The 22,563-nt window shown below is 36.5% G+C and overlaps 1 protein-coding gene across 3 annotated transcripts in view; it reads left to right on the forward strand.

Moving 5' to 3' along the window:
• The window catches only part of LOC131060599 (beta-amylase 2, chloroplastic), a 110,968-nt gene extending 98,496 nt beyond the window's left edge, over positions 1-12,472 (forward strand). For 2 of the 3 annotated variants that reach the window (XM_057993894.2, XM_057993892.2), the window contains exons 7-10: positions 8,785-9,045; positions 9,927-10,145; positions 10,218-10,437; positions 11,539-12,472. In XM_057993894.2, coding sequence (XP_057849877.1) covers positions 8,785-9,045; positions 9,927-10,145; positions 10,218-10,437; positions 11,539-11,570 — 732 coding nt within the window. In that variant the 3' untranslated portion in view covers positions 11,571-12,472. The remainder of the gene's footprint in view (positions 1-8,784; positions 9,046-9,926; positions 10,146-10,217; positions 10,438-11,538) is intronic. The other variant, XM_057993895.2, reaches the window with a different exon arrangement.
• The last annotated feature ends 10,091 nt before the right edge of the window (positions 12,473-22,563 follow it).

Consider the following 22,563-nt stretch of genomic DNA (forward strand, 5'->3'; position numbering starts at 1 on the left):
CTAAATAGATTTACAGGCAAGCTTACTATGCCTACATTTGATGGGAGTGGTAAGATGACAGCTCAAGCTTGGATTCATAAGCTTGACACATTTTTGGCACTGAGGCCAATGACAGAGATTGAAGCTATCAAATACGCCACTTTGCATTTGGAGGGAGTAGCACATGATTGGTGGTACCATGGTATGGTAACACTTCAGCATAATCAGGTGACAGAGTACCAGGACTTCGTGGAAAGGTTGGTTGAAAGATTTGACAAGAAAGATCCAGAGGTTTACTTCCGGGACTTAGCACAACTGAAACAAACAGGCAACTTGGAGTATTTCATTGGTGAATTTCAGCGGTTGGCAGTCATGGTGCCAAACATTTCAGAGCGTAGATTGATAGTTCTTTTCATTGAGGGCCTATCCGAACCACTGAGAGGTTGGATAAAGGCATTTGATCCTATTTCTTTACAGGAAGCTATGAAAAAGGCAAGAAGGATGGAACATGCAGTCCCAACAAACAAATTTCAGTCCAAAGGAGCATCTTCTAGTAAGGATAACAAACCATTTTATAAAAAACCAGAGAGGACTGATTTTAAAAATGATTCTAAAGATAAAACTCCAACACCTTTTGATAAGGAAACATTAAATGATTTGAGGAAGAAAAAATTATGTTTCTACTGTAAAGGACCCTATGATGCAAACCATGATTGTCCTCTTAGACCAAAGGGCAAAGCTAACAGAGTTATGTGGGCATACTATGAGGAATCAGAATCAGATAATTCAGACCAGCAGTCTGATATAGAGGAAATAGATGGTGAAAAAGAGGAAGACAAGGCTGAAAACTTGTCTAAAATGGAGTCCAAGGATGGGGAAGGAGATGGGCAACTTAGGGAAGCTCGTCTCACAAGTATTAGGCAGGAAGGGTCATTCCGGATGAGAGGAGTGCTTGCTGGACAGCGAGTCATAACTTTGGTTGATACAGGTGCCACTCATAATTTCATTGATGCTAGGATGGTGGAGAAGCGTGGCATACAAACAGAGGAGTTTGGGGAATTAGAGTGAGGGTAGCTGATGGCTATGTCCTCAAATGTGATCGTAAGATCACTGGACTCCCATTGAAAGTTAATAATTATGACTTTTTAAGGCAGATTTCTATGTTGTGCCTATGGGAGATACAGATATAGTCCTTGGGATGAGTTGGTTGCATGATATTGGGGAGTTCACTCTTAACCTCAAGGAGATGGAGATGAGGTTTAAAGTGAATGGGAAGACACATATTCTTAAGGCAATCAGGGACAGTGATCTCAGGATGGTTTCTTTCCGGAGGATGGCTAGATTGATTCGACATGATCAGGTAGAGTGGGCAGCAGAGTGCATGTTGATGCCATCACAGGAGGGACAGCAGAAGATTGAATATCCTCCTGATATTCAGGAGCTTAGAGTTAAACACTCTAAGGTGTTCAGTGACATTCCACCAGGTAGACCACCAGACAGGGGTATTGAGCACATCATTGAGTTAGAGGAGGGGGCTAAACCCATCATGATTACACCTTACAGGCATCCGAAGAGGTTGAAGGATGAAATTGAGAAAACCGTAAAGGAGTTACTTGCTATGGGCCACATTAGACCAAGTAAGTCTCCTTTCGCTTCTTCAGTGGTCTTAGTGAAGAAAAAGGATGGGACATTGAGGATATGCATTGATTACAGGGTGCTTAATAGGAAGACAATTAAAAACAGGTACCCCATTCCTAGGATCGATGAGTTGATAGATGAGCTTCATGGAGCTTGCTTCTTCTCGAAGATAGATTTGAGATCAGGTTATCACCAGATTAGAGTTAGAGAGCAGGACATTGAGAAGACAGCCTTTAGATGTCATTGTGGCCATTTTGAGTTTGTAGTTATGCCATTTGGGCTAACTAACACACCTGCTACTTTTCAAGCAACAATGAATCGGGTTTTCCATCCTCAGTTGAGGAAATTTGTTCTTGTCTTCTTCGATGATATCTTGGTGTACAGTAGATCTTGGGAGGAGCACTTGGTTCACCTTGACACGGTGTTGGATATATTGGGCAGAGAGTCCTTGTATGCAAAGGAGTCGAAGTGTGATTTGGGCATGACAGAGTTGTTGTACTTGGGTCACATCATCAGTGCAGAGGGCGTACGCATGGATCTTGAAAAGATTCGTGCCATTGTGGAGTGGCCTTCACCGGTGAACCTTACACAGTTGAGGGGCTTTCTGGGATTATGTGGTTTCTATAGGAGGTTTGTGGATGGATATTCTAGGCATGCAGCACCCTTGACAGATTTGATGAGAAAGGGAGCTTTCTTGTGGACTCCTGAGGCACAGGAGTGTTTTGAGAAATTTAAGGAGTTGATGACTTCTTGTCCAGTGTTAGCATTACCAGATTTCAGCAAACCTTTTGAGCTACACTGTGATGCTTCCGGGGAGGGCATTGGAGCGGTGCTTATGCAGGAGAAGCACCCTATTGCTTATGAGAGCAGGAAATTGAGAGGGCCAGAGCGGAGATTCAGCATTTATGATAAGGCGATGTTAGCTATTATGCATGCTTTGGCTAAATTCAGGCAATATTTGGTAGGTAGCAAATTTTCTATCAAAACCGACCATAATATTCTAAAATACTTTTTGGGGCAGCGAGATCTCAATGATAGGCAGCAGAAGTGGGTGAGCAAGTTACAGTCCTATGACTTTGACATTACATATTTTAAGGGGACACAGAATGTAGTTGTTGATGCCTTATCACGTTGGCCCCATTTGAGCTTATTGACAGACATATCGGAGGATTGGAGACACTTGATCCTTGCAGAGTATGCAAAGGATACTTGGGCAGCTGGATTCATAGATGGGACTATTCAGGACAGTAGATACACCCTTGTGAATGAGCTCATCATTTACAAAGGGCGAATATTTTTGGTTCCAGGATCAGCAGTGAGGAGGATGGTTCTGAAATCTTTTCATGATTCACCTATGGCAGGACATCCTGGTTTCTACAAGACATACCGGCAGATTAGAGAGCGCTTCACATGGAAAGGGCTCAAAGCAGAGGTACTTCAGTATGTTAGGGAGTGTCCCACCTGCCAACAGAATAAGCAAGAACACTCCTATCCAGCCAGTTTACTTCAGCCACTTCCGATTTCTGATAGGAAGTGGGAGTGTTTGTCTATGGACTTCATCACAGGACTGCCTAGAGCCCAAGGCAGGGACTGCATATATGTGGTTGTGGATCGCCTTACGAAGTTTGCACACTTTTTTTCAATCACTGCTACATACACTGCTACGCAGGTGGCAGAGTTGTTCTTCAAGATATTCAGATTACATGGCTTACCTCGGAGCATTGTGAGTGACAGGGACAGCAGGTTTATGAGTCACTTTTGGCAGGAGCTATTCAGGTTGTGTGCGACAGAGCTCACTCCGAGTACTAGCTACCACCCTCAGACAAATGGTCAGACGGAGATAGTGAACAAATGGGTGGAGGGATATCTCAGAAATTATATAGCAGGGCAACAAAAGGCATGGGTAAAGTGGATTTATCTCTGTGAGTATTGCTACAATACCACTTATCACATGTCTATTCAGATGTCACCCTTTATGGCCCTGTATGGGCATGAGGCACCCAATTTTATGGATCTGCTTTTGAGTGACAGTAGAGTGCCCAGTGCAGGTGATTTGTTACAGGAGAGTCAAGACATTGTTAAGACTCTCAAGGATAATATAACTAAGGCACAGAATCAGCAGAAGCAGTATGCAGATCAGAAGAGGACTGAGCGGACTTTTGAGGTTGGAGATATGGTGTATCTTATGTTGCAGCCTTACCGTCAATCCACTCTCAAGAAGAGTGGTGCCAAGAAACTTAAGCCACGATACTATGGTCCATTTAGGATTATCAGGAAAGTGGGAGAGGTGGCTTATGAGTTAGATTTACCGGCAGAGAGCAAGGTACACAACGTTTTTCATGTGTCACGCCTCAAGAAGGCGCTAGGACATCATATTGTGCCTTCTACAGTACTACCACCCCTGGATGATGAGGGAAAACTTGTTTTGATACCAGAGGCTATCATTGATTTCAAAGAAAGGAACTTGAGGAGACGTACCATCCGGGAATATTTGGTGAAGTGGAAGGATTTGCCAATAGAGGATGCTACTTGGGAGAATGAGGAGATTTTGCAGCATCCGGAGTTGAAGTTGCTTGAGGACAAGCAATTTCAGGAAGGGCGGACTGTAATGTCCCCACCTTTTTAGCATCTCAGTGGAGTTCTTAGCCTTTACATTCTCCGAAGGCTAAGTGGAGAAATAAGGAGAAATTGATTAAATTAATTTCTTATTAAGTCATTAAATAAAATAAAATAAAAAAAGGTGACTTTATATTTAATTAATTTAATTAAAAGTGACTTAAGTGATTTATTTAAATATTTTAATGTTATTATAAAGTTATAAAGTAACTTTATAATAAAAAAGTCACTTTAATATTATAATGTGTGAATATGTCTTTGATCCCACATTGGCCAAGAAAGTGTTCGAGCTCTCATAAGAAAGAATAAAAAGGGACTTAAGAGCTCATTTTATATCATCCATCCAGAGAATTGATATTTGTTTGTTATGAACTTGGGAGAAGAAGCCAAGGGTTTCTGATTCAGTCAGCCATTGGAGAGCGACAATTCTTCAGTGTTGCAACCATTTGAGGTGGTGAAATATCCACTAAATTTGGCATTTCAGGAGAGCTTCATTCTGGAGTTCTATTTGGGCTTTAAAAAGAAGGGAAGACATCTAGGGTATGCAGATTTTCGAATATATATCAATTGCAGACCTATAGTTTCATTTGGCAGCCATTAAAAATCAGAATTGAAGCAATCATTTCAAGATACAATTGCTGCTACAGTACCCGCGCTACAGTAGACGCTACGGTAACCGCGCTACAGTACTCGCGCTACAGTAATCCGTGAATAGTGAAACGCTACAGTGGCGTGAATAGTGACGTGCTACAGTACTAAGAAATCAGGCATTAATTGGCAAATTATTCGTAGCTACAGCAGGAACGTGTTTAATTGGCAGTCCATTGAAGAGTGGAGACCATCATTTGCAGCAAGCATTTTACATATCAGGTTCTCTAATTTTGCTGTCATAAGTTTTGGAAATTACATGTTATACCTTTGTAACTATTTGGTGTGAGAATAACTAATAAAAACTTCATTATGCTGCTGCCACATAATTTCTAGTTTGCATGCCAAGTGTTTGATGATTTGTCAAGCAGCTGTAGTTGTTATTTTTAGTTACTTATATGTATCAAAATCAATTGGCATATCATTTCTATGACATTGTTAGTCAATCTTTCATGGTTAGAGGCATTCAAAACATTAATTGCAGTGTACAAGACCCAAACAATACAAACAAAAAACTCATAACAGCAAGTACAGACTTTGCAAGACAAGTGTTTGACAAAATTCCCGAGGGTAGAAATCAATGATTTAAGGGCAAAGTTAGTAAGGGTTCTTACATGGTAGGTGCCGACCAACACGGCATCGAACCGTTGGGAACATTGATGGCACAAAAAGTAATGATTGGGACACAACAATTTTTCTTGGACTTCATAGTCATCCTGTTATAGAAGAAGGTGTACGATGCACTCCTTGGGAGGGGATGGTTGATTATGGCCAAGGCGAATCATAATTGGAAGTAGAATACACTCTCGATCAAGAGTGACGGGAGGAAGTACGTCATCGACCTGAGGAATCAGACGGTGAGCAAAGAACTAGCATTCTTTGACTCAGAGTCCGAGGGTGGAGAGTTAGGTATGGACAAAGGGAGAAAAGGCATGAAACCTAACGATGAAGGGGTACTGAAACTGGAAGATTGCTTGGAGGATGAAACAAGTTCCCTCAATGGATTATTCCATTGGCAAATAGAGGACTACAAGGTATTTTCGCCAACATGTAATTTCCTTGAAGCTACAACCCTTGGTGTAGAGCAACCAATGAAAGCGTGTAAAGTTATGGAGAGTAATTCCACCATACGAAAATCAGCCGAGAGTAATTTCACCGTACGGAAATCAGCCGAGAGTAATTCCACCATACGGAAATCAGCCGAGAGTAATTACACCGTATGAAAATCAGTTGAGAGTAAGTACACCATACAAAAATCAGAATCGGATACTGCCAAGAGTCAGTTGATCATACGGCCCATAAGAGTTGAGAGTACATTTGACCATACGGTCCACAGGAGTCAAGAGTCAATTGCCGGAATTGGAGGTCGACACTAAGGGTTTGACACCGTACGTCGACAATTCACAAGTGCAACAACCGAGAGAAGATTGACCATACCGTCCACAGGAGCTGAGAGTAAAGTGCCATTGTACGTCGTAGGCTATGCCGTATAGTCTGACGAGAAGGAGGAGTTGATGTCATACGAAGCAAGTGGGGAAGAAAGCATCCTCACCACTTGGAGTTGTAAAAAGAAACCATAAACATGTCATACGGGAGAAAATCCTGCATGTCGTACAAAAGGGGAGATAATAAACCGTACGGGAATGAAAGACCATACGTGGGACCAGCTCACATATCGTATGAACAAGAGAAGAGGACGCATGAGTTGAGGCTGTACATGGAACCGCACGCGACAATAGAGAAGTCAAGTCTGTATGAGGTAGGTGAGAAGTCGTACGATATAGAGGAGTTGTACTTGAATTTAAAGACATCTTACGGAAACACTAAACCGTACGTAGAAAACTAGTCAAACCTGTACGTGAAGAATGAGTCAAGGCCACAAGTTTGTAAAAGTTGCAAGCTGTATGTTGAAACGCCACTTGGGCCATGGTTAAACACTACGAAGTATCCACTTTTTGGCTTCATCGGCATTGTTTTTGGCATCTTAAAAAATCATGAAAATCATGTGCACCATGGAGTTCCTTGTGCTGCCCCGGGACCCCGCGAGGGGCGCTACCCCTTGATCCTGTTGCCCCCAACCCCTCAATTGATTTGACAGGTACACTACAAGTTGGGGTTGTCCAGTACAAGTCATTGCCTACACTCTTATCATTAGTCTTTTCAGATATTACTTGATGTTTACTTGTCTAGAAGACAACTTTTTCTTTTGGGGGGGATGATGTAGTTGGCATAAAATGCCTAACATTATGTTTGATAATATTTGTTATCTACCAATGTATTAATTAATTGTATTAAGTGGGTTGTCACTCCCGGGTAGTACAATGTCCATTGGTTGATGGTTGTGTTCCTCACGGCAACCGTAGGGTCCTTTAAATATGTTGTGTACCGCCAAGGAGGGTAGTACGGTATAGTTGGATCTATTGCAATCCTTGGCCGACCATCTCTGGTCTTTTTCTCTATAATAATTGCATGTGCTAATAAAGGTATATTTTACTATTGTGTCTGGTATGCATTGTCATGTACATTATTATTTCCTGTGTTTAATTTATCAGTTGTAGCGGTAAACATGTGTTATATTGCTATTGCATCCCAAGTGGAAGATGTGAGTGATCAAGCCATAGAAAAATTGCACCTAAATCAACTTAGGTGGAGATTTACACAACGAGCCATTTCTCTAAGTCCAATTTGACTTGGCTGAGCCATCAATAGTGTGCACCCAAGCAAAACTATTGTTCACTATTGCCACTTTTTGCTTGATGCTATTGATCCTTATATCTTGGGCTTTAACTTATCAAGAATATTAAATTCTTATAAGCATCAAATTTGTTCCCATTCTAAGGCTGTTACAGCCTCATATAGAGGTAAAAGGTATTTGGTAAGTCCATTTGTGGCATGGTGATCATTTATTCAACCTGTGTATTAAAAAATGAATAAAAAGGAAAATAAACCACATGTTGACAAGAAGACCATCTCTCAATAGGACAAGAAATAACACAACTACGTTAGTTTCCTCTACAAGAGGGTACCACCATTGGGACTGGAGAGCAACCTATCTTCGCATATCACAATCAATATGATTTGATCAAATTATTAAATGGATATATAGGAATGGTCTTGTCAATTATTGTCAAAACTTCATAACAAGTCTTACTCCCTAGGAGTTGGAATCAGAAGATTGCAGGTCTAGGATTTGAATTTTACACGCCTGAACTGCTATATTTTAGGCGGCCTAAATAAGTTTAAGGTAAATATCCCCTCAAATAGTCTGGCTTCATCTTTTGGTGTGGACTCATTTCACAAGTGTTATTAGCCCTCATAGTGTCATGGTTGCTCCATATCATAAGACTGTGTGATTAACAACAGTTTGCCTTGCAAACATTTATCAAGTGTGGGGACCCCAACAGCTGAAAAAGAACCAATTCCTTCTGCACCAATGAAGCCAATTACAGCATCTGTAAGCCTCTTCTATACCTGTGTCTTAGCCGCAACCTTCTATCATCTGTTTAATCTTGATAAAAATGTAATTATTTCTAGGTAGTGTAGATTGTATCTCTTATTTCTAGGTAGACTTGTAAAATGTAATAGCCTGCTCCAGTGGAAGGTATTGTTCTTGCAAAATCCCTATGAGCAATCTAGTCAATCAAAACAGCTATATATGTATTAAATCGTTTACTTTCATTGCAATTTAGTGCAGGAACTCTGACTTTTTTTTTGAATTTTTGCAATGGATTAGATCTATTTAATCTATTTGAAAGAAAAAAAAAAGAAGAAATGAACCATGAGTCATTTTTTCTATACTTTGGACTGTTCTGACAAATTAAGGATTGTGCATTGGGATTAATGTATATAATAAAGGTTATTGGTATTTTCTGGATTTCAACATATGCTCCTTTCCTTGTTCAGTGTTATGATAAGTATTTGCAGAAAAGCTTGAGAAAAGCGGCTGAAGCACGTGGACATTCTTTCTGGGCCAGAGGACCTGACAATGCTGGTTTCTATAATTCTCAACCTCTTGACACAGACTTTTTTTGTGATGGAGGAGATTATGATAGCTACTATGGACGCTTCTTTCTGCGTTGGTATTCACAAGTGTTAATAGAGCATTGTGATCGTGTTCTTTCTTTTGCAAACTTTGCATTTGAGGGCACCCAAATAGCTGTTAAGGTAACACTAACAAAGGTGTTGTTTGCATCTTATTATAGAGTTTTATGAACTTTTAGTAGAATAGAACTATCTGAAAATTTCTGTGTTATTGAATTAATTGGCAGCATTTCAGGTCTTGTTATTATAAATTTATACCCATCATAGCTAGACCCATAACTTCAGACATGAATCCAATAATACAAGACTTATTACATCAATCTCTGACATTTACAGTCCCCTACTGGACCCTTCATAATAATACTCAAAACATAGGATATCAATCTAATAACAGTGAAATATTAGGTTAATCTGACATTTTCAGGCTTAGAATTATCAGATTAAGATTCAACATTTCAGGGCTTGCCACTGGACCCATCATACCAAGACACAAAATGTTGGACTTTAAATAACATAGGAATTCAATTATTAGATAAAGATTTGATATTTCAGGTCTCAATATTGGACCCATCATAGCAAGACTCTAAAAATTCTGACATTGATCTAATAATGTAGGTTTCCAGATAGTTCTTATCCCATTATGTGTCACTGCAAACAAATGAACGTAAAATTGAAAAACCTTTGTTACCAAATAAATCAGATATAGACTTTGGTTTACTGTTTACTTAGGATTGGAGGAACCTTCATTAACTGAATTATAACATACATCACCTCCAATCTTTCCAACTGATTCCAGAATCCAAATTTGTCATTTTAATTACAGCCTCCCTCAATTTTATTTCTTCAGTTGAAAAGTTCTTCATATTCACATGGTTTGCATTTTCAAATGAATATGTTTTTGTGTGTATCTAAATCTTGTTCAAATATTAAAAGGTTGTGTAGTTTCAAATGTTAAAAATGCAAACTGCAAAGTAATAACATGTAAATCCATTTGTAAAAATCAGGTTTCAGGAGTTCACTTGTGGTATAAAACTGCCAGTCATGCTGCAGAACTCACAGCAGGCTTCTACAATTCATCCAATATGGATGGTTATGCCCCTATTTGCCAACTTCTTAAGAAACATGATGCTACATTTAACTTCACCTCTGTTGAGTTGCCCAATTTGGATCGTGATGAGGGGCTCCTGGATGCAATGGAAGATTCACAAGGCCTTGTATGGCAGGTGAAAACAAGAAGCTATTCAAATTTATTGAAATATTCTGTATATTTAAGTTCTGAGCCATCTTCGTTTCAGGTCTTAAATGCATCTTGGGATGCTGGCATACGTGTTGCAAGTGTCAATGCCCTTCCATGCTATGATAGAGACAGCTACAATAGGATTCTTGAGAATGCAAAGCCAAGGAATGATCCCGACAGACGGCACTTAGTTACTTTCACATACCTAAGGCTCGGCCCTACTTTAATGGAGAGAACATACTTTTCTGAATTTGATCGCTTTGTGAAACGGATGCATGGTAAGGGAACTCTATATTTTTCTAAACTCAAGGACTAGCACTTGCTGGAAATGTAAAAAGCAATACAGAGTAGGATATCATGATTATGTTTTTAACTCTCTTCTGATTTATATTTGGGTTTCTTACCATGTGTATATTTAATAAACTTAGTGGACACTCAGGTCCTTTCTTCAATAATTCTCTACATTAAACTAACAATGGCAAACTACTATCACTTGGCATCTGGTTGCTATTCTAAAAATAAATAAATAAAATTATTTTAGAGAATAGCTAGATGTCCATGTAATCAAACTCAAATGAATCTTACTTTGTAAGGTGAGTTATGTCACGGAACAATCCATTTATTACTAACTCTGGTAATAGACTAAATCTGCAATAGAATATGTGTTAAAACTTCTACAAGTGGGAGTTCCACGGTGCATCATATTATGTGATATGATGTTTCAAGATTCAGCTGCACAGTTTTGAGGAGATATTCATTGATCCATGTTTGATGGAATATTGGTTAATGCAGATTGACTCAAAACTATGCAGCTGAATCCTGAAAAGTCATATCACATAATGTTAGGATTTCTCATGCAACTGCAACCAAGTATATGCATTGGGCACTTATATTTGATTTATCAAAGGGGTAAGGCCGCAGTCAACTGAGGGGGCAAATTATTTTACCCTTACGTTGTATCCTTTGTAAATACACTACATAGAACAATAACAATAAGACAATGACCAGTAAGAGTAAGTTGCTTAAAAGTTGAAGCAGATTGAAAGTGCTAGTAAGTTTAAAATATTAAGGCTATTGTAAGGAGTAAAGAAGGAACTCTCTGTTTGCAATATGAGATGTAGCAGCTCAAATTGACTTTCACACAGCATGAGTTCATGCATTGTATTTTCAATAAGAGGACACCATGCATTGCAAATCCAGGTTTGCCCTATAATTATAAATAAAATATTGGAAACCTGTAGAACTGACATACCGGGCACTTCAGGCAATGCTATTTGTTTGCAGAGGTGATGAGAATATCGCATGATATGAATCATGATGTCTTGAAAAATATATCGCATTTAGAGATGCTAATGAAAGTTGCATTGATGGTTTGACAGGCGAAGCGGTCCTCCACTTTCAACAAGGATAGTAACAGCAATATTTTCTGGCTAAGCTTGAAGGGATCGTGACAAATTATGTTTATTGAGAGTTAATTTTCTTGTTAATAACTAGAAATTTTCCTCAAGCTTCTTGATTTGGCCGCATCTTTCACAACAAAATCAAATGAATACCAGAGAAAACACGGGCAGTCAATAATTCATTCTTTAATCATTAAGTTGAAGTTGTCCACAATTGGACAAAGAAAACTTTTTGAAATTTCCTGTTTCTTATTGCATTGGCTACTTTCTTTATACAATCCCAACATGCTCAAAATTTTGTGGCCAAGATGACAGTTGTGAAAGGATAAATGAGCAGATAATGAGCCTTGGGAATTTATGCTCTTGGTTGTGCTTGTTGGAGTAATTGCAAGAGAACATGTCAACATTTTCTCTTGAAAAGGGTATAAAAAGTGCTACTTTAATGGTTGGGAGAGGTAATGTCTTTTCTAACAAAAGGAATCTATATTGGTATTAATCCATAGACAAAATATTCTCAAGTTAAACTTTTATTTTTGTAGAATCTGTACCTCTCGGTGATGTCAGTACTGGAGAGACATAAGATGCTAATACATCATTGCAGGGAAATGTACAAGATACTTTCAAACAAAAGACGTCCATGTCTGCAGTATATTTAGATGGAGAACTTCTCAAGACATTCACATAACCAAGTATAGTGTGAAGAGAAAAATGTAACCCTTATATAGATTGTTTGATCTTTGTTTTATATATGGCCTCGATGTATTATTTGTAATAATGAACTTTGATGTTAATAACAATGTTGCAGCCTTCAAATGTCTACTCTAGTTTAAACTAGCAGTAGCACATGGTGGTGAAAATAAAGGAGAAAATAGCATAATGCATGAAATTTCTTGTGGAGGGAATTTTAATATTTGACAGGTAATGTTTTATCCGACTTGAGTTTCATTAAATAGAATTGTGGAAAGGCAAATATCCTATAAGAACCATCATGGAAGAAGTTTATAAAACATGTAGGTGCCAAATTAGCTTGCTAGCATGCACATACTGTAATGATTGCTAAAAATATAGCAACGGTCACAATAATACAGAATGCACTCTCTTTGGTTCCTGATTATGACATAACTATTGCATTGTTATGGTTGCTAGGAATGAAATGTCACAATGACAAAAGATATGTAACTTATATTGCATCTGAACGGTAGTATTTATAATGGAACATAACAAGAAGTAAACTACCTAGGCAGACAAAATGCTTTTATTATTCCATCTCCAAGGATGTATTTGATGTCACAGCCCACTTTTTCAACATAATTATTTTAAGTAGTTAGTTGAATTTTAAAAGCGAAATGCCATGACAAAATCAAACAAAGACACCACATAGAAAAATCTTCGTAGTTAGATTGCATATGTGTGTGCGTATAAATATTTACACTTGTTTTATCTAGTGGATGTTAAATTTTATAAATTTTAATTTGATCATAAATAGAAAATAGAAATAATAGATAGACTGATAAAAATGTAGAATTAACGTGGAAAGGAAATTCTTTAAGAAATTAATAAACATTATATAATGCTTTTGTGAAATGCATCTTGGAATTGTCTAAATTGGCACGCATGACACTTGAAACTGTTAGGGGGTGGTATAGCAGTAAAGGCATCGTAGCATGTTAGAGTCGTGAGGGTGATTAAGGCACAATAGATTAAATTCCCCAAAGAAGTGCCTTAAAGGAACTTAGGAAACACTCACCTGAATGGTATTGGGAGGCGAGGGGAGAGAGGGGAAGCATCCTATTTTTTCATCTTGCTGGGAGCCCATTTTTGTTTCGTTGGATATAAGAATGGTGGGAGTGGTTAGGAGAAACATCGCCATGCATGGATAATGGAGCAGTTGCACCTACATTGTCGAGGAATTCCTCTATCCTTTGGGGCCAGGGAATAGATGTCTATACCTTGTTTTCAGAAATGGCCATTTGTGGCATCGGTAGGGAGGTGCTAGTAAGGTTGTGGAAATTGGCTTTACATCTGCCATTTACATTTGCTTAAAAGTTTCTAAAGCTCTTCAACAGATCCATGTTGTGCATATCTTGTAAATTATTCTCATTATTTTTCATCGCCATCGTTAACAGCACGACACAATTGGTGCAGAATTTTGAGACAAGTCACTTGCCATGATTTCAGTAGTTTTAGTTATGGCAATTTGTATGCAGCTAGATCAATTTTGTTTGGTTGTATTTAATTCTTTCTAACATTTTGTTGTCATTTGTCAAATGAAGGCATAAATTCTCTCGTCTTATCTATTGACTGTATCCATATACGATATTATTGTAATACCTAATGTTAGACCCACCCTTCTTTCATCTCGTAGAGATAGTTTGAACTATAAAATGAATTCTACAACTAATTCGGAGTTTTAAATTGTTATTTATCTTATTTTCCTTGTTATTAAGGTTTTTTTTGCGATAATTTCCCAATAGAATTATTAAGCTTTTATTGAAAGGATATTAGTTACTGTTGATGCTACAAATGCAAGGGTTGAGGAGCCTATATTACAACCATCAGTCGCATTTACTTAAAAAACTTCTAAGGTGTTTTTATATGCGCAAGATCTCTAGTCTTTGAGACATTTTGTCAAACAATTCACATACCTTTCTAAGTGGCCACGTTAGCATGCCTTGTCTGAGCGTCCACAACCGCATGCATGCCTACCAAAACTTTTCCTAGCTTATTAACTGTCAAGATGATTTGAAACATTCATTGAAGGTTGACGATAGCCTAAATTTGTTAGCAAGGGTTTCGGAGTCTAATTTTACACTTACCAGTTGTATAAAAAAACTGAACTGCACCACTCTACATTATTTTATAATCTTCCTTTTGAGACATCTCAATGTTATTTTGTCAAACAATTAACGTGCCTTGTCTGTGCATCCGCATTTGGCATGATGTCTACCTGAGCATTTCTAACTATAATATTTGATATAACTCTACCCTTCAACTATGCTCAATGAACATCCGTATCTCATTCCAAAAGTTCTTAGTGTTACTATTACCATTTCTATTTGCTCGAAAGTTTCTGTAGCCCATTTGACAAAACCATTTTGTATATCTCCTACACGCGGCATTTTGTCAAATTCTTCACGTACCCTATCTCTGTTTTCTGTTAAACCTTTATATTTTGAGGAATTTGAACTTTGATCTTGTCCCTTCAATCTTGTAACATTATTATACTAATTCCCTGACACTTGTCCTACTTATCGATGCACAAAGTAAACGTTGGTGATTGGAAACTGTAATTCCTCTTCCATTTTCAGTTATGATACTAATTATATCATGGAGTGACCTTATTTCTATCTTCCACTTTCTTGAATAACTTGTCTTGGTCACCTTGGTTGATCTTTGACCTATTTGGAGATCGATTGGCTCTATAATATTGGTAACAAGTCTTTATTATTGGTGTGGTTTTTATAGAATTTAATCATAAAATATTTAACGAGAGAATTATTTTTTTAAATAATACAGAATAGGGTACAGTAAAGAGGTGTGAAAGATCAATTAGAGAAATTTAGTCTATTTTTTTTGTATACATTCAATTAGAGAAATTTAGTCTATTTTTTTTGTATACATTGCAATGTATACAAAAAAAATAGACTAAATTTCTCTAATTGATCTTTCACACCTCTTTACTGCAATGTATACAAAAAAAATAGACTAAATTTCTCTAATTGATCTTTCACACCTCTTTACTGTACCCTGAGCATTTGGAAAATGATGTTATTTGTACAAAAAATGTCTGATGGAGAAGTCATATCTTCAAATCAACTATGCATCCACTTACAAAGATCCAAACACAATTGAAACAAAACTTCTTAATCAAGAAAATAATCAGATTCCATTACCAATAGACTCATGTTATGTTTGCAATAGGGAGAAAGAGGCATAGAAAGAGGGAGATATAGAGGGTGGAGAGGGGAAGGGCGGCAAGAGGGGGGTAAGGAGATAGATAGGGAGAGGGAGATGGAGATGGAGAAGGAGGAGGAGAGGGGAGAGGGGAGAGAGGTAGATAGAGATGAAAGAGAAATATATAGAGAGAGATAGAAAGATAAAGATAGAGGTAGAAAGTGATATATAGAGAGAGTGGTAGAGAGATGGAGAGATATAAGGGCTAAATAGATATAGATATAGATGTATAGGAAGAAGGGGGGAAGGGGGCGAGAGAGAGAGATGTCCAAAGATAGTAAGAAAGAGAGGAAGATAGATTAAAAGGAGGAGAGGGAGAGGGAGAGAGAGATAGATATATAGATGGTGAGATAAATTGAGTGAGAGATAGAGATATAAGGAAATATAAAGGGGGAGAGAGAGAATTTTAGAGAGAAGACAAACAAAGAATAGTAGAGAGAGAGAGAGAGAGAGAGAGAGAGAGAGAGAGAGAGAGAGGGGGAGAGAGAGAGAGAGAGATTCTAAATCTTAGTGAACATAAAAATAATCAAGATTGACATTACATTAAAGTCAAAGTAAATCCAATCAAATTTAATCAATTTTAATACATATTATTTTGTCAATTATTCAATTTCATTCTGAATTAGTCAATCTCAATTCATATTAATTTAAAATTAAATTATTAAAGTGGATGTGAAAGATATGCTTTCTTACCTAATTTAGTGATCATGTATAATCCTATTTTATTCATGTGTATGGTGGAGTTCAATTTGGATACTAGATGTCATACTATGTTTTAATTGATTTTAACATAGTCCACATCCACATAATGCATTATAATGCATTGAAGAACCTCTGTCAATAAAAATAAATTCCATGCTATTTGAACTGACATTTATATATAAATAATTTTAGTCATTGTTTACTTTAAATTTAATTTTTTATTTTTGAAATTGTAAATATTTATTAAATATTTAAAAAATTATGTTATATGGATAAAGATGTCTTTCCAAAAAAAATGATTTTTTCTTAAAATAATAAATAATGAATTTTTTTTTAAGGATATCTTTGGTAAGAAACAAACTTTTTTTAAATGAAAAATATTTCTCTATTAAAACTATTTAACTAATTATAGAGCTAAGATAAATTTCCAATAAAATTATATTTATTTTTTAATAAAAATCTATAAAATTTAAAATAATACTATTTAATTATGTAATTTTCTACTTATTAGTACTTGTCGTAGGCAATACTATTGCATTCACTTAAGCCTAATTAATCAATTTGTTGCACCAATCAAAAGTGATTATTATTTTTATTTTCAAAATAAACTTGTTTTTTATAATGTTGAGATTTATATTTTTAAATTAGAAATTATTTATCTACAATATGATTGGATAAAAAAAATTGGTGTTATAGAAGAAAATTTATAGGAATGGTAGATTTAATAGGTTTTTTTTTAGATTTCTTTATATTTAAAAAATAAATGTCTATTTTAAATAAATAAAAAATTTATTTTTTATTGATATTCTTGTAAATAAAATTATTTCTTGTATAAATATATATAATTTTTAATAATTTTTTTTATAAATATAGGTAATAAAACTGACTAACTATTGTATAGGAATTTGATTCACACCATTTAAATTAAATTAAATAAAAGTTAAAATAAATAATTAAACTATTTCATTATAAGCATTACACACCCAATATTTCTATTAAAAAAAATCGAGTATGTATCTTTTATAATTATAATTTTGTACATTTTTTTGTTGAAATCATTGTATTTTTTATAAAATACTTTTTGAAAATCATAATTTTCTTTTTAATCATTTTAATATATGCAATATAATTTTATAACGTTTAATCATAAATTTAAATATTTTTCATTTAGTTATTAAAAAATACCTATTTTCACTTTATTGTTATATTATATAATTTAATAATTGTTAATAGTTATTTTATTAAGTTCAATTATAATTAAAAAAAATTATCAATAAAAGTTATAGTATATTAATTTGAAAATAGAAATTACATAGCAATAAGATAACAGTCTAGTCCATAACATATGCCCCATTCATCCATCCTGTCAACCTATTCTCCAAACCACCTACAAACCAAAAACTAGATTTCCTCTTTCAAACTATCCTACTAACACCCTCATACATCAAGATATGATTACAAAATAGCCATATGATAAAGCCTAATACATCTATAACTATTATAAAATATTTTTTACTGATTTGAAGGACCCCCTTCATATGTACTCTAGCTAACTCTATGATCTTCTTTCCTAGAGTATGGCTTCTTCTTTCTTTTCTTCTTTATCTCCTCTCCTTCTTGATCTTGCATACTTGCCTCTTTTTCCTTGAGGTACTCATTGATGTGCCTCCAACCATCTTGTGCCTCTACCCTCCTTGCTTCTCAATCATTGTCCACTCCCAAACTAAGAATGGTCTTAATGGCGGCTCAAACTCAGCTACATGAACCCATTCACCTCCATTTTCCACAAACCTTCACCAGGTCAAGCCATTGCTAAGAAAGAATTGAGGCCATCCTTCCATTCCTCTTTCACACACTCCCTCATTACCCATTTGATATCCTCTTTTGATCTCAGTTCCAGGAACCATGCTAAGCAAATGGATGTCACATCCACATTAGTACGATATCTAAAAGAAGATTTCATATATTTCTCACCAAGCAACATTTCCACCATAGCCAAAAATCTGGGATCTTCAATTTTGAAGATGTCTCATTCGTTCTTCTGATATCTCTCCCTTGAATGCACCTTAAAGACTTGTAGCTCCAAGTGAAAAGTTTGCTTCCATCTCATTCGACTTACCCAAATTCCTTCCTGCCATAATTTGCAGTCCTCTTTGAATTTGAGTTTACCCACTTAGCATAGTTAGGCATCTCCCCTCTATAAACTCATTCGCCTAAGAAGAATACTAAACATGCCGGCGATAAAAAAAACGTATTGTCTACTTGCTCACTCCTATTGTATCATATCCACAACCTCGAGCCAACTCATAACAGAGTTGTCAACCTATCCATTGTGTGTTTATCTAGTTTCATGTTGTAAAAAAGACATCTTTCCTCTATGTACTCTATGCAATTGGTACTGTCATCGTGCATTCCTCCACTTCAATGGGACATGACACCCCTTCAAAGTTCTCCCACCATTCAATCTTATCATGCTATTTAATCCACATCCCAAATTCGAAGCTTTGTTAGCTAGCTCATTACCTTCCCTTGGGATGTAGGAGAATTTGAAATCTTGGAATTGTTGAATAAGATTTAATATTAAGATTATATATTTGTTAATCTTCCAATTTTGAGCTTTTTCAAATGCCAAGGCATTCACAATAATCTGTGAATCTCCTTCAAGATAGATTTTCAACACCAATTTGATTAGCTAGCTTCACTGCAAAAAGATCCACTTGAGCTTGGGCCTCATTATTGGTTTCATCCTTTAGTCTTTGTGCTCCAATAGCTAAAATTACTTCATATTCGTTTATTGTGACAACACCTGCCCCCAACACTCCAAGATTACCTTTAGATGCTCCATCAAAATTGATTTTCACATATCCCTCACTAGATCTTTCCCACATCACATGCTTTCTCTATTGCAATGTAGAATCAACCCTACAAGGCCCATTATAACTAATATTACATAAATATAATTAAAATAATATATAATCTTAAAATAATAGTTAATAATTAAGTTTGAGATAACCTGAATAAATATCACAAAATGGCTCGCAATTTGCAAAAAACGGTGTTAATCAAAAAAAGGCCTCTTGCCAAGCTCGGTCAAGAGGTCCTCAAACTGGTGCAGGATACTTAGCAAATAGATTTGAGATTCTGGGTCATCATCCTCCCTCTGCCCTGGAGGTAAATTCTCAAGGGAAAAATCATGGATACCTCCATTCTGCATTGGATAACTCTGAGAGGGAATGACTACCTCAGAATTTGCACTCTGGACTCAGTTATAAAGAGCAAAATATCCATGGATGGCAAGTTGTTAGGGGCAGAAAAGCACAAAGGGCAATGTGTGCTCAAACTAGGGTCGATCAAATTGGCAGTAATCGAAATGGCAGGGATGAAAATCTTGTGAGAAGAAATCTAGGCAACCGAGTGTGGATTGCTCCCATCTCTTCAATAATCCCTAGATGTGCCTCTTGAGCCAATTTGATTCCCCTAGGTGACCAGCAAAACCCTAGGGGTTCTTCTTCCTCAAACCCACCTTTGCCATATACCAGACCCGGGATAAAATATGGAGAGGGTTAGATCAACGGAATCCCAGTAGCAATCATATATCTGGGCGCCAGGATAGTCGAGCGGATCAAATTCGAGGAAATGCAATTCCTTTATCACAAAAAATTCAGGAATCAAGAGCCCTGGTATATGTTTAACCACCAGGTGAGGCAATTCAACATGAAATCTATGTTTGATGTACGTGTTTGGCATAATAGAGAAAAAGAAGAAAACCCTAGGCCTTTAGGTGATGAAAACCATTCCAATATGATAATCAAAGAAGAAAAATACACCAAGGGCTTGAGGGACCATTGCAGGAAATTCGGTTTTTTTGCCAAATGGAGCGGGAATGGACAACCTATTGAATCAATTGAAAGCTAGTTGAATCAATCATAAGTGGGCCATGTAAGTACTACTATTCTCCCTAATGATTTTCTTTTAATTGATTGCAAAAAGGAAGCCTTAAAACATGATTAGCTAACAGGGGACTGTCTTTTTTATCAGAGCTATAACTTTATATTCTTTGATTAGCAGCTGAATTTTAATCCTTGTTCACATAAGTTCAAAAAGATGTCAAAATGGATAAGATTAAGAAATCTACCTGTTGAGCTTATGCATTCTCAAATATTATTTAAAATTGGAGATAATCTAGGAGGTTTTGTGGGCTTGGAAAAGGATTGGACTCGCACTTCAGATCTAAAAATACTAGTTAACATAGATATTAATTTAACTCAATTAAAAACCATAGAGTTTGTTACTGCAAGTGTTAGATACTGCATTAACACTGAATTTTATTATGGCCCTATATCTAACAACATTACATTTAGACTAAGCAACCTCTCTATCAATAAAAATAAGATCCTAACCTATGTGTTGCTCATTAAGGAAAATGGTATCAATAGTAGTTCTAACATGTCTAGGGGGAGCTCCAATGTAAATGCTCATCAATCTGAGCAAGAAGTTGCTAGCGATCCTCCTTGTAGACCAACTGAGATAGAAGATTGTCAGTGAAAGCTTGCTAAACAAACCTCTTGTACTATTGACCCTTGTAGAAGGCAATGCAACAATCATTAACAAGGAGGTCTTACAAGTGACTGGGGCCAGGGAAGTGGTCATGGAATCGCCCCTTGCTTTGGAAAATAAAATCCCACTGCCAATAGAAGAAGTAGCAAGAACTACATAACGAAATGACCAAAGAAAGCTGTAGGCTCATGAGTAGTCGATGAATGTATTGAACGAGGACACTACTATTGAAAAGATACCCTTAATACTCAATTGCCTTCAGAAGAAGGAGATAAGGCTAAAGAAAAGGTTTCACTAGATAGGACAGTTAAGGAATCTATACCTGAGGGAGGCGAGAAGGATGAGAATAACATTAATCTAGCCATGAATCAAATATGCAATGAGGTAGTCAGTAAACTTATGGATAAGTTTGTGGAGGAAATAGCTGATGAGGATGAAATGGCTTTGCAAAAACAGTTGCTAATTGCAAAAATTATGGAACTAGGGGATGATGACCAAGACAAGATAGATGAAGTAGAAATAATGTTAGAACTAAACAATAAGGAAAATGAAGGAGTTATTGAAATCCTAGGAATTGCACAAATTGAATCAAGTAAAGCAACCCCTGACTATGCCAAGCAACAAAAGAAGAAAGGGAGAAAATCCCTGTCAGAACTGAGAAATATAGATGGGTCAGCAGAGGGCCAAACTAAACTAACTTCTATGTTTTATGCAGGGAAGGGGAAGGTCCTTCCCAATGAGCCATGAAGCTCCTAACCTGGAATGTTAGGGATGTCCCTAACAAGCAACGTATCATAAAGAGATGCATCGCAACAACTAAATCATATATCATAATAATACAAGAAACTAAACTTAACACATGGGACATTGATACATTTAGGAAAAGACTAAGAGTCATGGAATTGGTAGGCTCCCCGACAATGGGAGCCTTTAGGGGTCTTACAGTGATATGGGACCCTAGATTTGTCTCCTTCACTAAAGATAGATGTCAAGAAAACTGGATGAGTGGTTGGGTGAAGATCATAAAGATTAACTTGCAGTTCTTCTTGATAAATGTTTATGGACCAAAATAGAATAGGGACAAAAGAAGGGTTTGGTGCGAAACAGATCAATATTTGCTAGCATTCCCAAACCAGATCTACATATTAGGAGGGGACTTTAATGCCATAACTAATCATGCAAAGAAATGGGGAGGGAGCCAAAAATTAGCTCAATCGGCCACTGATTTTAAGGACTGGATCAATAAAAATAATTTTATGGAAATTAAAACTGCAAGAGATTCATTCACATGGAATAATAGAAGAGGAGGTTTTAGCAACATAGTAGAGAAATTAGCAAGATATTTTCTTAAAGTTTGATGGAATTCCCTTATACCCTTTTGTTAGGGTTTCAAGTAGATCTGAAGCAAATATGAACTAGCAATTATATGCAGATTTAAATACAAAAGATAAAGAAATAAAATAGGACACAGATAACACAGAGATTTAACGTGGTTCACCTAAAATGGGTTACGTCCACCATACACAGTTGTCCAATCTTTCTTATTATCCAGCAAAAATAGTACATCAACCTTACAATGCCTTAAGCATCCCAGCCACTTATAACATGCATTTTTAGGGCAAAAACAAAGTCGGCCTTTTTAGGGTTTTATTACAATGTCGGTTTTCATCAAAAAAATACGTGCTAAGTGTACAGTACTTTGTTGATCAGTCGCCACATTTCAACAATCTCCCACTTGGAGACTGATCAAGATCCACACCAAACAATCTCCCACTTGGAGACTGATACTAC

This window comes from Cryptomeria japonica, chromosome 2, assembly GCF_030272615.1.
Source record: "Cryptomeria japonica chromosome 2, Sugi_1.0, whole genome shotgun sequence".
Classification (NCBI taxonomy): domain Eukaryota; kingdom Viridiplantae; phylum Streptophyta; class Pinopsida; order Cupressales; family Cupressaceae; genus Cryptomeria; species Cryptomeria japonica.